We start from the raw sequence: 16,730 nt of genomic DNA, 5'->3' as shown, positions 1-16,730 counted from the left end.
CCCGATCCCACACTGACACCCAGTGCCCGCCCGGCCCCGCTGCAGCTCCGCTCCCGGAGCGCCGCCGGAGCCGGGAATTACACCGGGAATTACACCGGGAAAGAGCGGCTTTGCATCTCCCCGCCAGCCGCCCGGGAAAGCCCGTTCCTCGAGGAATGTTCGCGCTGGCTCCGCTCTCCCCAGCCCCCCGGAATGGAAGGACGAGGCAGCGCTGGGGCCCCGCGGCAGCTCCGGCGGCCCCGGGAGTGACCCCGGCCCGGGGCAGGGACAGCCCGGCAGGGACGGGACTGTCCCCACAGCCGGGGGGCTGGAGCAGCACCAGCGGGATGCCCGGGCACGGGGGCACCTCCAGGCTCTGCCCGGTCTCGCTCCCCTGGGGATGGAGCAGCTGAACCTCCTTCTCCTGTAGGAAAGGCTGGGAGAGCTGGGGGGGTTCCCCTGGAGAAGGATCCAGGGAATGCTGAGAGCCCCTTGCAGGGCCTAAAGGGGCTCCAGGAGAGCTGGAGAGGGACTGGGGACAAGGGATGGAGGGACAGGACACAGGGAATGGCTTCCCACTGCCAGAGGGCAGGGAGAGATGGGAGATTGGGAAGGAATTGCTGGCTGGGAGGGGGGTATAACATCCTGATCTGCTCCCCTGCCCACAGCTCTTCAGTGTGACTGAGCAGAGGGGACACACGTGGGTGTCAGTGAGCAGCCCTTCCAGCAGTGCCTGGGAAAAGGGGGAAAAAAGGAAAAATTAATTGGAGAAGAAATCTCTCTGCCTGTGTTGCTGCTGTTGGGCTGAATAAGCCCCTTGGTGTCCAGAGCACCCCAGGGAGGTGGGTAAGGGGTTGTGGGACCCCTCCTGCCTGACCTGGGATGAGCAGCACCATGGGATGGGCAGGAGTGCTGAGAGGGGGATCCCAAAGCCAGTCCAGTCTATTCCCTCACACCATAAACCAGAGGTTTTCAACTTTCATTTAAAAACTCAGTAAAGTGGAGCCATTTGTGAATTCACTGTTTGTTTGGGATGTGCCTGTGGAATTTTGATGTAGAGGAAGGAATGGGGTTGCAGAGCCCAGCGCCCCAAAATCCCCCCATTCCCTAGCTGCCCAGGGAAACGTGGTCCCCCTGTTTCCATGAGCAGGGCCCTGGCTGTGCCTGCTCCCCTCGGGCTGGGGGCTGGCCCCCAAATCCCAGTCAGGGCTGTGCAAGGTGCTCAGAGCCTCCAGGGCCCAACCTCTGGGGGGTTTTCCTGTGGGCACACAGACCCATCCTGGCTGGCACAGCACCCTCAGGGCACAGGATGAGTCTCCCTCAGGAAAAGTATTTGTACGTGTGAATAAAAGGGGTAAAAACCTTTCCCTGAGTGCCCTGAATAAAGCACTGCAGGGCTGGTTTGGGTTTGCTGACAGGGCAGTGCAGGGCCTCTGTCTGACCTCCAAACGGGCACCTCTTTGTCTCCTGGGTTGTAAAACACAAAGTATGCCTCAAAAGTGCAATTTGAATGTCTCTGTACAGCAGGAGCTGGACACAGCACAGTGTACTTGTCCCCTCCAGCAGCCAACGTCCCTGTGGATCCATCTGGGAGGCAGCAGCTCCCCAGGGGATTTGTGGAACACAGCTCACCATGGTCTCTGCTCAGCAGCAGATGGATGCCCTGAGCCACAGAGAGGGGAGAGGTGGAGGGAGAATGTTTTATACTCATTTTTACACTCTCATATTCTCAGAGAGGCACCCAAACCACCCCCGAGCTTCAGACTGTGACCTGCAGCATCAAGGATGCTGAGAGAGTCACAAACCATGGAATGGGTTGGGTGGGAAAGGACCTTAAAGCCCATCCAGTCACACCCCCTGCCACGGGCAGGGACACCTCCCACTGTCCCAGGTTGCTCCAACCTGGCCTTGGACACTTCCAGGGATGGGGCAGCCACAGCTTCTCTGGGCAACCTCATCCCCACAGCTGCAGATCCAGCCTGGATAGGCATGACCTAGGCAGGGACAGTGGGAAAAGTCAATTTTATCCATCCCACTTATCCCAGTTCCCAGCCTCAGCCTCTCTCTCCTGCCCATCACTCCCAGCCTCTCTTCCCACGGCTTTTTAGCAGTGATGTTGCCACAAAGGAGCAGGATTTCCATGGATTTTCCATCTGCTGCTACACAGTTCATGTCTGATGCCCTGCAGGGCGTTATCAGCTGCTGGATTTCATCATCAGGCTCCCTGCAGTCAGCCTGGGCCTCCCCAAAGAAAGACGGGATTCCCATGGGAATGGCATCCCGGGCTGTGCTGTCCGTGGTGCTGGAGCTCGGTGACTGCAGCCATGGGATGTGCTTTGACTTCTGTAACTGGAAGATGTTTCTATAAATAATCACCTGACCAACGGATTTTTTATTCTGATCCATCTCTGGAAGTGTCCCAGGCCAGGCTGGATGGGGCTTGGAGCAACCTGGTCCAGTGGAAGGTGTCCCTGCCCATGGCAGGGGGGTTGGAATTAGGGTTTCAGGCTGGTTTAGGTGAGAGGCTGAAGGGGGCTGAGCCCAGTTTTACGGTTAGAAAATGCACCTGAAGCCTCAGCCTTCCCCCCCCGTCTGTCTCAGGGATGAACAGATGGATATATTTCCCTAAACACCCTAAATAAAAACTTAATATCTTCAAATTCCTAATATGTGCATTGCCAGGAAATGCATAATGAGTGAAGTGTTTGCTTTGCTCTGCTCCCAGCACAGAGAAATGTTGGAGTCACCAGGGGATGCTGGAAACCCCCATCCCTCAGCTCCAAACCACCCGTGGTGTGGAAGCAGGAACATGGGAGAGCACAGACCACCTTCCAGGCAGGGAGGGTGAGAGGAGAGGGAGATGAAGAGTGTTCTGTATCATGTTCATACTTCTTACACTCAAAGCCTCAGGTGCCCAAAGTGCCCCTGGAGCTTTGGGCTCTGCTGCAATTGCTGTGGGGGTCACAGAATTCCAGGCTGAACCCTCCCAGCTCTTCCAGGTTCCAGCTTGTGCCTGCTCTGCTCACAGCCCTGTAAACCCTGGGAATCAACATGTTCCATGGATCCCAGTGGGATACCCACTCACAGGCAGCTTCTCCCCTGGCTGGCACATTCCTTGGAACGCTGTGCTGATGGCAATGTGGTGTCTCCCTTGGGACACAGGGAGAGAGATTTAAGGGCACTTCCCATTCTCTTGTGGTGGTTCCCTTGCTGCCCACAGCAGCTGAGCAGTCCAGGGTGTTTGTTTTAGTCCCCCCAGGAATCTTAAACCACACCTTTAACAGTGCAGAGAGGGATCTCTTGGCTCTGCTTTGTCCTTCAAGGGTGGGGGGCTCTGCCAGGCAAACCCAGGCTCACCTCAGAACGAAATCCCGGCTGCATCCTAAAATTGGTAAAGGGCTGAGCAACCCCTCTGCGGGCTGGAGCTGTCAGAGCCAAAACACGGCCCCAGCTGTGCAGCTCTGAGCTCTTGGTGTCTGCACTCCCTCTCAGGTTACACAGAGCTCTCAGCCTGCACTCAGCTCCAGCTCTCAAGTAACAGCACGGAGAGAAATATAATTTCCCTGCTTCAAAGCACACAGGACTGGAATTAATAATGGCACCATCTAAGAACACAACCTGCCAGACATGGAACTTGTCCTCTCCTCTGGAGAACTGAAGGGAAAGGCTGTTTCTGTTCTCCTTAAACACTCTTCTACTTGTTCTGAACAACTCGACCTGGCATGGGAAGGATTGTCCCTTTCCCCTTCCCCAGGCCCTGTGGGCCCTTCAGTCCCCAGCTGTAACATCCCAACACATCCTTTCCCAGAGAAGCTGTGGCTGCCTCTGGATCCCTGGAAGTGTCCAAGGCCAGGTTGAAGCAACCTGGGCTTGGAGCAACCTGGGCTAGTGGGAGGTGTCCCTGCCATTTGCATATTTTCATGAAAATATTCAAGTGTAGAATTATAAAAAAACCCACAAATAGTAATGACAAATAATCACAGAATCATGGAATGGTTTGGGTTGGGAAGGGAGCTTAGAGCCCATCCAGTGCCAACCCTGTCATGGGCAGGGACACCTTCCACTGGCCCAGGTTGCTCCAGCCTGGCCTTGGACACTTCCAGGGATCCAGGGGCAGCCACAGCTTCTCTGGGCAACCCGGGTCAGGGCCTCCCCACCCTCCCAGCCAGCAATTCCTTCCCAATATCCCACCTAACCCTGCCCTCTGGCAGTGGGAAGCCATTCCATGTCCTGTCTCTCCAGACCCTTGTAAACAGTCTCTCTCCATCTTTCCTGTAGCTCCTTCAGGACCTGGAAGGCCACAGTCAGGAACCTTGAAGCCTCTTCCAGGCTGGACAATCCCAGCTCTCCCAGCATTTCCTCAGCATGGGAATGTCTCATTCTGCAGAGCAACAATCCACCTCACCGTCAGTGTGCTCTGATCCTGTGAGTGCTGGAGCTTGTGGAAGTGCATTAATAGTAAATTAAAGCAGTGTGTGGGTAAAAAAAAAAAAAAAAAAAAAAAAAAGAGACTTGATCATAAACTGCCTGGAAAAACAGGGGGGAGAAGGGCCAGGAAGCATGGAAGTGTGGCAGGGATGGAGGTGGGAGCTCCATGACCAACCATCAGACAAGTGAGTTTTTCCCCAGGTTTATTTACTAAATGGTTTCACATTCAATGAAATAGTTACAACAAATACTTACAGAGCACAAGAGCAACACCTTGGGAACTACCAAAGACCCCAAAAACACCTCACAGTTCTTTTCCTGTGGGACTCAAATGCCACTTTTGTAAACAAGAACAAACTCGGGACGTTGCTGCTGAAGAAAAAGAAAAGAGGTGCACAGGTAAAACCACTCCACAAACCACAGGGATCAGCTCTGACTCCCAGGGAAAGCCCTCGGGGCGAGTCCGAGTCCCACTTGGTACATTATTGTCTGTACAGTTATTAAATCCTGCTAAAAATCCTTGGGTTTAAAATACAGCACAGCTCATAAGGCAAAAAAGTAGGAATTATCATCCAGTTCTCTGCATTTCAGGTCAAGAGGAAGAATTTAAGGCAAGTTGGGGCGTTTTGCATTGTTTCATACAGTGGACGGGGACTTACGGATGGGAACTCCATGGAAATAACACGTTACCCCCCCAGAAAAAACCTGTCTGGAATGTGGACTGGACACATTTACCCCTCGAGAAATTCCAACTAGGCTTCCTGAAAGGAAAGCATTCCTAGGGAGAGAGACTGTCAAGCAGCTTAAAGATGAATATCTTAAAAAAAGCAGAAGTTCAGGAGCTGTATGTGCACGTATAAGCTCACTGCAACCCGTTGTAAAGTGCTTTACAGATAAATGGAGAGAGTCAGAACTGGAACTGGATGATAATTTGGAGTTGTTGTGACATCTTGGTTGAAGGTCCTTAATTTTTAACCTGCAGACAGACATTCCCATGAGATTATTGATCTTTAAAAGCAGATTTACACCGATTGTTGTGTCTGATCCTCCTCTACCCAAAGCACTTCAGGGACAGGACAAGCAGCACCTGGATGGGAAATGGGGATGGCATGATTTTAAGGGACATGATTCCCTAAGAACTGCCCCTGGCAGAAGGTGGGGTGAGATGGGCTTTAAGGTCCCTTCCAACCCAAACCATTCAGGGATTTAACAGTCCCACTGCCTGGGGAATGAGCATAAAACACTTTTGCAGCTTTAAGTGCTTTGAATGCTGCCATTGAAAGATGTTTATACAAATAACCACCTGACCCACGGGTTTTTTATTCTGGTCCATCCCTGGAAGTGTCCAAGGCCAGGTTGGAGCAACCTGGGCCAGTGGAAAGTGTCCCTGCCCGTGGCAGGGGGTGGGACTGGGTGGGCTTTAAGGTCCCTCCAACCCAAACCATTCCATGATTCCATGATTTCTTCTCCTCTCCACACACAGACATGCAAATACAGCCATGCAGCTCCTCATGTCCTACCAAGAGATGCCCTGGAATAACTAAATCAGGTTATTATTGCTATAACTGGAATCCTTAGTGGGTTAAATCAACAGTTTCAGCGTTTTCAATGCAGTTTACCTTATATACATTTGAAGTCCTGCTTAATTCTATCAAATCTGAAGAAGACCTGAAGGGTTTTATAGTCTCTGCAAAAACCTGTTATTTATGAGCAATGTTTTATGGTCAAACATCCTCCTTGACCAGTTCAATCTGAGTGTCCAGGATGGAAGAACAGGACCAGCACTGCTTCCCTGGCTGCAAGCAGCTCCACAGGAACTCAGGATAAATCCAGTGCACTCAACCTCCCCCCGCCCCCAGCTCAGCAGAATTATAAAGAAATGGCTTTTAAAGCAACTATTTTAAATATTATTGCACTGTCAAAAATAATACTATGTGGGCTTGAAAACCAAGGGGAAACAAACATTAATTTAACATGTTACAACAAAGGGAAAGGAACTCTGGAGGCAGAAAAACTCCTCAGTACCAGGCCTGGTAACAGGCAGACAGAGAGCAACACAAATCCAAGGTAACTGTGGTCAGAGGACAACCCAAAACAGTCTAAATTAGCTAAAAATCGATTTTAATTCTATTTTAAATAAAGGTTCTAACTCACAGCGTTGGGTTCTATCCCTCTGCCCCAATTCTCACCGAGTTCTGGGCTGTCACACAGTGACACTGTGGTTAATCCCAGGGATGACCTTCGGCCTCAGCAGGACCCGGGTTTGGGATGAGCCCTGGGCCTTGAACTCACTGCACTGGTGCTAAAGGCAAAACTGTGTGAAGAACCCGAGCTGGGATCTCCCTGTTTGTGAGAATGGGAACAACAAACAGATGTGAAATAAAACCCCACTGCAGTACCCAGGGAGGAGCTCGCTGTGTGATCTGGGACAGCTCCACAGGCACAGGGGGATGGAGCAGAGAAGGAACTGGAACAACCCAAATGTGTTTTATGCACTGAAACCAGGAACAGCCCCCTTGCCAACCCCACATTTAGCACCATTTGTAGATGGGAACACTCTGAGGAAGCAGATCATACATTCTTTAAAAAAGGAGGTCCCAGGGAACACGGACACGGGTGAGCTCGGGGGGGAGGAGGGGACGGGCTGGGCTCCAGGGATTGTTGTGCATCATGCTGGGAATGCTGCTGCTGGGATTCTTCCTTGCATTCCAACCAAAAACACGCAGCAAGATGAAGTCAGACCATCTAGCAGTCGTTTCTCCACAGAAAGAAAACGGGAGGGAAAGTTAAAAATGCAATTTCTCGTCATCAGACCCAAAAACGCCGTGAAGAGGCAAGAAACTTGCCCTGTAAATGTCCCTAAGGAGTTCCTAATGATCCTCCCAGCCCTCCTACCAGCGAGCAGGTAACAAAGGAGAGTGTACAGGCAACATCCTATGGCATTTATTATTTACAAACCTTGAGATACAGAAACAAGGCAGCCCTTGAGTTACTGGTCATAAAAAACCCATGAAGCACTGGTGCTTCCTCCGTGTGCAGCCACAGCCAGGCACCACTCAGCAAACCCTGCACTCACACACACACTCACACAGCTCTCACCCCAAGCACAGTAAACTTCATATTCCAGAGGAGGCAGGAGGAAGAGAGGAAAGCTCTAGAAAGGGTTAGATGGACAAGTTTCCAACCGGATCCCAGGCGTGGACAGTACTCCCTAAACCCCACTGCCGCGGGCAGGGGGCCAGCTAAAGCCAGCTGGTGAAGCAGCTTTCCATCCCTTTGCTGCTGAAAAACAAAGGCCAATTATGGGAAGAAAACAAATCCTCATTTTAATCCCAACCTCGGCAGGTTCCTCAGCTGGCAGCTCCGGGCCCCGCAGCACGGATCGTTTCCAAGGATCGTTTCCAAGCAGCTCCGGCTCCCTTGGCCCCGGTGAGGTGGGCGGGTCCTGCCCTCCATCAAAGCGCAGCCAGGCCGAAGTTGCAGCGGCAGTACATCATCCCTGCAGAGTCCAGCCACGTGTCCGAGATGGGCTCGTACCTCTGCACCGTGTTCAGGTAGGAGGAGCCCGAGTGCCCCCCCACCACGTACAGGCAGTTATCGATCACCGCCGCCCCGACCCCTGCGGGGGGAAACGCTGTGAGACAGGGCTGGCATGGGCACCTCTGCCCCTGAGACAGGGCTGGCATGGGCACCTCTGCCCCTGAGACAGGGTTGGCATGGGCACCACTCAGTCAGGGCTGGGATGGGCACCTCTGCTCCTGAGACAGGGCTGGGATGGGCACCTCTGCTCCTGAGACAGGGTTGGCATGGGCACCTCTGCCCCTGAGACAGGGCTGGCATGGGCACCTCTGCTCCTAGCTGCAACCACCCTCCCTCCACCTCAACAAGGGGGTCCCCACAGCCTCCTCTCTGGGGTGTCCCTAAAGAAAATGGGTGTCAGGGAAGAGCCCTTTCTGCCCAGGTCAGACACTCCTTTTTTACTGCTCTCATGCCCTTTCCTGTGATAAAACAATGTTCTCCTGTCCCCACAACACCTTGGCAGGGAGGCAGAAGAGACTGGAGAACAGAACTATGGAATACCCTGAGTGGGAAGGGACCCCCAAGGACCATCCAGTCCCACCCCTGGCCCTGCCCAGGACACCCCAACAATCCCCCCCTGTGCCCCAGAGCGTTGTCCAAACCCTCCTGGAGCTCTGGCAGCCTTGGGGAGCCTGGGCAGTGCCAACCACCCTCTGGGGGAAGAACCTTGTCCTGAGATCCAACCTGACCCTGCCCTGGCACAGCTCCAGCTGCTCCCTGGGTCCTGTCCCTGCTCACAGGGAGCAGAGATTGAGCTGCCCCTTGGGAGGAGCTGCAGCTGCACCACAGCAATACACCCCTGAGTGTCCACATCAAACACAGCAGGACAGTGACCACAGAACTGCTGAAACAGCCTCAAAATCAGTGCAGATGCAGGAGGTAGAATAGAAATATTACTCCATGTTTTTTTTTCTACAGCTCAGTATTAATAAGCTGGATTTAGAGGTAAATAAAGATTCTTTCCCAGAGCTGACTAAGTGACCTGCACCCCCAGATGAAGTGCAATGCTCTGCAGACTAACTGCAGGTTCTATCAGCTCAGACAGGTCATCCCTGACAGGACCCCTGAGTTCCCCCTGCATGTCCCACCTGTCCTGGGCTCCTTCATGGGCCGGCACACCGTCCACTGGTTCTGGTGGGGGTCGTATCTCTCGATGCTGGACAGGTGGGACACCCCGTTGTGTCCCCCCACCACGAAGATGAAGCCCAGCATGACACCCACGCCGAAGTTGATCCTCTTGTCAGCCATGGAGGCCACTGTCTCCCAGGAGTTCTTGCTTGGATCGTAGCGCTCCATGCTGCAGGGACAAACACAGCCTCTGTCATGGGCACAGCCAGTCCTGCCCAGCACAGGAACAGTGAAACACAAAGGCAAGTGCTGGAGCTGATGGCAAATCCCCTGGTGCAGTTGCTTTGCAGCACCAACAGACTGTGTGTTACCACCTTGGAAGCACCAATCCTGTCCCAGGGTCCTTCCACAACCAAAGCGGGTGGAGGGTCCCAACAGGGTTGCCAAAAAACAGTTTTACCATATTTTTATAACATTTTCAGTCTAAGTTTGGACTCCATGATCTCAGAGGCCTTTTCCCACCTCAACAATTCTGTGATGTTTCCCCCTGACACAGTGACTGCAGCTCAGCCTCTCTGATGTCCTCGTGCCCCTACCCTGGGCCTTCAGGTCACACCCTGAAACCACCCAAGCTCCCTCAGAGGTGAAAGCTCTTTCCAGGATGTCTGGTGCTAATTTTTTAAAAAATCAACTAATGGAAAACTGAACACAATGCAGATCCACAATGCATCTATTTGGGTAACACAGCAAATCAAAAACTTCCTTGAGGTTTGCCTGAAAATAACATTCAGAGAGGAAAGCAGAGAGTGTATTTATATTCCTCAGGAAAAGCAGTAAAGAGGCTGCTGATCGAACACTGAGGGTAGTAGAGGGATTGAATGGAAATGAATTGTCATCATTATTAATTTTTGTGATCACTGGAGCTATACAGATGGTCAGTCATTAACACACTTGTGGCACTGAGCTGTTCCCTGTCCAAGTGCAGCTCCAGGAGCACAAAAAAAGGGGGGGAGAAGATCAGCAGCAGCACAGAGTTGGGAGAAAAGGTGGTTAATTACCCAGTACTGAGCTTGGTTTAATGCCAGAGCTTGTAGGAGCCTGCATGGCAAGGTGTAGGATTCACTCCTTGAATAACTAACCCAAATTATTCACAGAATCATGGAATACCCTGAGTTGGAAGGGACCCACAAGGCCCATCCAGTCCAACTCCTGACCCTGCACAGGAACATCCCCAAGGGTCACACCCTGTTCCCCAGAGGATCATCCAAACCCTCCTGGAGCTCTGGCAGCCTTGGGGCTGTGCCCACTGCCCTGGGGAGCCTGGGCAGTGCCAACCACCCTCTGGGGGAAGAACCTTGTCCTGAGATCCAACCTGACCCTGCCCTGGCACAGCTCCAGCCGTGGCACTCGGTGCTCTGCTGTGGAGCACTGGGCACCTTCCCAAGGATTTCCAAAAGAACCCAACCCCCCGAGTGAGTTAAACCACGCCTTCCCAGCTGAACCACGAGGCTGACACAGCGCAGGGAGGGTTTATGAGGCCCACAGGGTACCGAGGCTGGTTTAAGTGGAGCTGGCAGGGCTGTCCCAGGAGCAGGTACCTGTTCATGTGGGCGGGCCCGTAGCCCCCGATGGCGTAGATCATCCCGTCCAGCACGGCCGCCGCGAAGCAGCTCCGCGTCTTCGTCATGGGGGCCACCAGCTGCCACTCCTTCACCTTGGGCAGGTACTTCTCCACCGTGCGCAGGTAGGACTGCCCGTCGTAGCCGCCCAGGGCGTAGAGCTCCCCGGCCAGCACCACCACGGCCAGCGTGCTGCGGCTCTCGAACATGCGCTCCAGCGAGCTCCACGTGTTGGTGTCGGGGTCCCAGCACTCCACCGAGCTCTCGTGCTTCCTGTAGCTGATGCCCTGGCACACGTGCGTGGCGATCCCGCCCACCACGTAGAGCTTCTGCTCCAGGGCGCAGATCCCGAACTCGTAGCGCGGGATGCTCAGCGGGGCCAGGCCGATCCACGAGTCGTTCTGCGGGAAGTACATCTCCATGCTGGAACGGGAACACAGGGATCAGGTGGGAAAACCTAACTGGAGTCGGTCTGGAGAAGTACATCTCCATGCTGGAACGGGAACACAGGGATCAGGTGGGAAAACCTAATTGGAGTCGTTCTGGAGAAGTACATCTCCATGCTGGAAAACAGGGATCAGGTGGGAAAACCTAATTGGAGTCGTTCTGGAGAAGTACATCTCCATACTGGAAAACAGGGATCATTTGAGAAAACCCAAGTAGATCATTCTGGAGAAGTACATCTCCATGCTGGGACAGGAAAACAGGGATCATTTGAGAAAATCCAACTAGATTGTCCTGGGGGAAATACATCTCCATGCTGGAAAACAGGGATCACATGAGAAAACCCAACTAGCTAATTCTGGAGAAGCACATCTCCATGCTGGGACAGGAAAACACGGATCATGTGGGAAAACCCAAGTAGATTATTCTGGAGAAGCACATCTCCATGATAGAAAACGGATCATGTGAGAAAACCTGACTAGATCATTCTGGAGAAGCACATCTCCATGCTAGAAAACAGGGATCATGTGAGAAAACCCAACTAGATCGTTCTGGAGAAGTACATCTCCATGCTGGGACAGGAAAACAGGGATCAGGTGGGAAAACCTAATTGGAGTCATCCTGGGGGAAGTATATCTCCATGCTGGGACAGGAAAACAGGGATCACATGAGGAAACCTAACTGGAGTCGTCCTGGGGGAAGTACATCTCCATGCTGGGACAGGAAAACAGGGATCACGTGAGAAAACCGAACTAGACTGTCCTGGGGGAAATACATCTCCATGCTGAGACAGGAAAACAGGGATCAGGTGGGAAAACCTAATTGGAATCATCCTAGGGGAAGTATATCTTCATGCTGGGACAGGAAAACAGGGATCATTTGAGAAAATCCAACTAGGCTGTCCTGGGGGAAGTATATCTCCATACTGGAAAACAGGGATCAAGTGAGAAAACCTGACTAGATCATTCTGGAGAAGTACATCTCCATGCTGGGACAGGAAAACAGGGACCACAGGAGAAAACCTAACTGGAGTCATCCTGAGGGAAGTACATCTCCATGCTGGCATAGGAACACAGGGATCAGGTAAGAAAACCTAATTGGAGTCATCCTGGGGGAAGTACATCTCCATGCTGGAATGGGAAAACAGGGATCACATGAGAAAACCCAACTAAAAACCCAAGGGACGAGAAGGGTAAGTTTAAAGAAAAAAAAAAAAAAAGAACAGCCACCAAGATCAAAGAGAGAAGAGCAAATTAGAGAGGAGGAGACACGTTCTATATTTATGCACAAACATACACTTGGAAAGTATAATTTGCAGTTTTATAAACACATTTTACGTGCGCTCTATAATTTCAACAAAATGTCAGCGTAGAACAAAGTAACCTGAAAATCTGCCTTTAAAATGCATTTCCTTCTAATTATACTCAGAACACGGTGGCCTGAGCCTACTCGATATAAAGTCTAGTCAATCCACCTAAATAGTTTAATTAATAAATGACTTCAATAATTAAGAGGCTCTCCAGTAGAGAGGAAATGTGAACCATCCAGGAGCATGAGGTCCCTGGAGAGCTGACAGGCACTAAAAACCCAGAAGCAGGAGCTGCTGCTGAAACACCAGGCTGGTGTTAGAGAATGTAGACTAAATACATTCTCAGGAATTTTGTTATGAAGAAGCAAAAAAGAAATTAAAATAATCCAAATTACACTGCTAGGTAACACTGTTACAGTCACTGAAGGGGCTGGGAGAGAAGCAGAGCTGAAGAATATCAGAGGACAAATTTATTCACTCAAACAGATTTTTTTATGAAGCACAAAACCCCCTTTATTTTTTAAATCTATAAACCTAACATGTAGTTTAATGTTGGTCCCTATAAATTAACTGAAAAACCTTAAAAATGAAATAATTTCGACAATCTCTCTGAACACAGGGAAAAGGAACATATGGTTCTTCCCAGGTTTTTAAGAGTATATTCATATCAGCAAACGTGGAACTGTCATGGAAAAAGAGTATCTTGGAGTAAATGAACATCCCAGAATCCAGCTGGGGAACCAGTTCAGGCAGTCCCTGAGCACAGGGAACATTCATGGAGCTGATAAGGGCACTCAACATCAAAGCACTTTGTGTGTATGTATTTATGTATGTATGTATATTTGTATAAATGGATACAAGCAGACACACAGACAATTTAACTCCCAGTTCTGGAAATGTTAATGCCATGTTAAAGCAAACCCAGCCACACCAGTTTGGGGAAACAAAATTATTCTTCTCTCTGTTACAAATCCTTCTGCTCCCATACTGAGCCTCAGGGATCTCCCCAGTGATGGAACAGGAGGTTCCTTCTGGAATCCAGGGAAGAGAGGATGGGCACTTACCTGCTCCTGCCAGCACAGAGAGGGCACCTACAGACTGAAATCAGGATTGCATCGTGATCAAGAGCCCCTTCCCAGAATCCCTGAGGCTGGAAAAGCCCTCCCAGCCCATGGATCCCCCTGTGCCCGATGCCCACCTTGTCCCCCAGCCCAGAGCACTGAGTGCCACGGCCAGGCCTTCCTGGGACACCTCCAGGGCTGGGCACTCCAAACCTCCCTGGGCAGCCCCTGACAAGGCCTCACCACCCTTTCCAGGGAGAAATTCCTCCTCCTGTCCCACCTGAGCCTCCCCTGGCACAGCTGGAGGCCGTTCCCTCTCCTCCTGTCCCTTGTTCCCTGGGAGCAGAGCCCGACCCCCCCCAGTTACCCCCTCCTGTCAGGGGGTTGTGAGACCAGAAGGTCCCCCCTGAGCCTCCTTTTCTGCTCCTTTGCTCTCCTCTGAATAAGTCTGTTTAAATTCCAAGGATTTTTGAGTTATCAGGAAGCATATTAAGTTAATTTTTGTGATTTTTTTTGAATAATAATAAATCAGGGGAAAATCACGTAAAATGAAAATACCTGAAACGATAAAGAAGCAAGACACAAACTTCAATTAACCATGTTATTAACTCAATCAACAGAATGAAAATGATTCCACAGCTATGTGTGTTGGCACAAGCAAAACCCTGCAGCACTTCAGGTTACTCATGAAATACGAAAGCATTTTGAATTGTGCTTGTGCTTGTTAAAAAAACCAACCCTGCTTAAGAGTTCTCATGAAAGAAAGCAGCAACTACACCCTGCAAATAGGGGGGGACTTGAAGGTCTTTTCCAGCCGTGAGTGCTCTGAAATCACAGCTGTCCAAGGAGTGTGTTACCCTGACCTGGGGGGATCACAGTCACACACGGCCATCACCCCCTTGCCACTCCTCACCCTTCCAGGCAGGCAAAGAGCCCTGGGGTGATCCCAGACACCATGGCCATCCCTCCACATGGCCATTCCTTACCTTTCCAGGCAGACAAGGAGCCCTGGGGTGACCACAGACACCATGGCCACCCCTGCCTGTATCCCTTCCTTACCTTTCTAGGCAGACAAAGGGCCCCGGGGTGGTCCCAGACCCCATGGCCACCCCTCCCTGCATCCCTTCCTTACCTCTCCAGGCAGGCGAAGAGCCCGGCCTTGCCCCCCACGGCACAGAGCACTTTGGGGGCGCAGCGGGGCCGCGTCATCAGCATGGTCTGGTGGGACAGTCTGTGCTCGGGCATGAAGTGGTACTTGAGGGCCTCGTTGAGCAGGTGCTTGCAGGTGTGGTCGTCCCGGATGAGGTGGTTGGCCTCGTAGAGGCGCGTGAGGAACTTGACGCTGAGCAGGGGCAGGCGCACGCAGTGCAGCAGCTGCGCCAGGTGCTTCTGGCGCTCCTGCACGTCGTACTTGATCCAGGACTCCAGCGCGTAGAACACGCTCTCCTCCGTCACCACGTTGAGGCAGTCGTTGGACACGATCTCGTCCAGCTCGGCGTGCGTGAGCTCCAGGAACTCCTCGGTCTGGCACACGTCCTCGAAGTTCTGGCAGATGTACTTGTTGGCCGCCAGGTACAGGTCATGGCAGCCGTAGGTCTCGGCGAAGCGCGAGATGCCGATGCAGTTGCCGGGGTCCAGCTGGCTCTCCAGGAAGGCGCAGCACTCCTTGACCACCAGCTTCACCTGGAGCAGGTTGGCGGCGGGCAGCAGCGACTCCACGGTGTCCTGGGAGATGAAGACGGTGCCGGTGTAGGCGTACTCCACGATGGCCTGCAGCGCCGCCTCGGCCACGCACTGGAACTCCACCTCGGCGTTCTCCTTCTCCGACAGGTTCCCGGTGAACATGGCCTTGAAGTAGGGGCTGATGCTGGCCAGCACCACCTTGTGGGCGTGGATCTTGGCGTCGCCCACGCGCAGCACGACGTCGCAGAGCTCGCGGTGCTGCCGCAGCACGTTGAGGCCCTGCAGGAGCTGCTCCGAGTGCAGCGGGGTCAGCTTGGCCAGCAGGTACGGCGGGGACGACGGGTCCATCTGAGCGGGACACAGGGACGGTCACTGGGGCTCCACCCACACACACACGTGCCACATGTAACATTTAACAAGCACTGCCATTTCTGCTTTTATCTGACCAGCTTTATTGATCCCCAGCTCGCCTTTTCAACCCTCACGTGCCATGCTGTCTCACGCGAGTTAAATCCAGGACCTGAACAGCCTGTGCCAGATCCATCTCCACATCAAAAACACAACTCAACCATCACTGTTTTTGTTATGGAGTAAAATGCCTGTTATCTGATGCATGGACTACGTGACAGGATTCTACTGGGGCAGCCTCAGTTTTGGGTACTACAATATCAGAAAGATCTAAAGCTGCTGGAGGGTGTCCAAAGGAGGGACATGAGGACAGTGAAGAGCTTGGAGGGGCCATACAAGGAGCAGCTGAGGGCACTTGGGTTGTTCAGCTGGAGAACAGGAGATTGAGGGCAGAGCTCAGCGGGGGCTGCAGCTCCTCCTGAGGGGCAGCTCAATCTCTGCTCCCTGTGAGCAGGGACAGGACCCAGGGAATGGCCTGGAATTGTGCCAGGACAGGGTCAGGTTGGATCTCAAGGAAAGGTTCTTCCCCCAGAGGGTGGTTGGCACTGCCCAGGCTCCCCAGGGCAGTGGGCACGGCCCCAAGGCTGCCAGAGCTCCAGGAGGGTTTGGACAATGCTCTGAGGGACAGGGGGGGATTGTTGGGGTGTCCTGGGCAGGGTCAGGGGTTGGACTGGATGGTCCTTGGGGGTCCCTTCCAGCTCAGGACATTCCATGGCTCTACATCAGGGATTTGAGAGAACTGAACAGTGATCAAAATAAAAATAAAGAGATAACTGAAGAATAGAACTGGCTTAATTTAGACCAAGTTTTAAAACTTCTAAAACTCCTTTGTGCAGCCCAACTCCTGCCTGCTCAGTGCTCCTGGGGAGCAGCCCAGCCCTGCTGTGCCCCCCTCTCCCAGGCTGTGGCAGGACTCTCCCTCTCAGGGGCCAGCTCTCCATTCCCATTCCATGCCTTCCCTCTGCAAACCAGCCCCACAGAGCCAGGGGGGCAGGAAAAGCAGGAGCAGAGGCTCCTGTGTCCTGGATGCATGGAGCTCAGGAGAGCCTCACCTCACCTCATGGCTTCCACTGCCACAAAATCCCTGTGGAAGTGGCAGAGAGCAGAGCTGGGGAACACTGGGAGCTGGGGAACACTGGGAGCTGGGGAACA

At 52.6% G+C, this 16,730-nt stretch overlaps 1 protein-coding gene and 1 long non-coding RNA gene across 3 annotated transcripts in view; both read right to left on the bottom strand.

Annotated features, from left to right (window-relative positions):
* Nucleotides 1-4,593: 4,593 nt before the first annotated feature.
* The window catches only part of KLHL28 (kelch like family member 28), a 14,306-nt gene continuing 2,169 nt past the window's right edge, over nt 4,594-16,730 (bottom strand). For both annotated transcript variants that reach the window (XM_027667334.1, XM_027667335.1), the window contains exons 2-5: nt 14,620-15,518; nt 10,653-11,096; nt 9,075-9,283; nt 4,594-8,026 (exon numbers count right to left, since the gene is read on the bottom strand). In XM_027667334.1, the coding sequence (XP_027523135.1) occupies nt 7,863-8,026; nt 9,075-9,283; nt 10,653-11,096; nt 14,620-15,518 (1,716 nt within the window). In that variant the 3' untranslated portion in view covers nt 4,594-7,862. The remainder of the gene's footprint in view (nt 8,027-9,074; nt 9,284-10,652; nt 11,097-14,619; nt 15,519-16,730) is intronic.
* On the bottom strand, nt 11,103-12,318 carry LOC113958787. The gene is made up of 3 exons (XR_003531620.1): nt 12,282-12,318; nt 11,329-11,465; nt 11,103-11,200 (listed from the first exon to the last, which is right to left on the bottom strand). It is a non-coding gene; the product is annotated as an uncharacterized LOC113958787 (long non-coding RNA).

The sequence above is a fragment of the Corapipo altera genome, unplaced genomic scaffold (genome assembly GCF_003945725.1).
Source record: "Corapipo altera isolate COAL_440 unplaced genomic scaffold, ASM394572v1 190, whole genome shotgun sequence".
NCBI lineage: Eukaryota > Metazoa > Chordata > Aves > Passeriformes > Pipridae > Corapipo > Corapipo altera.
This window is presented reverse-complemented; position numbering and strand designations above follow the sequence as displayed.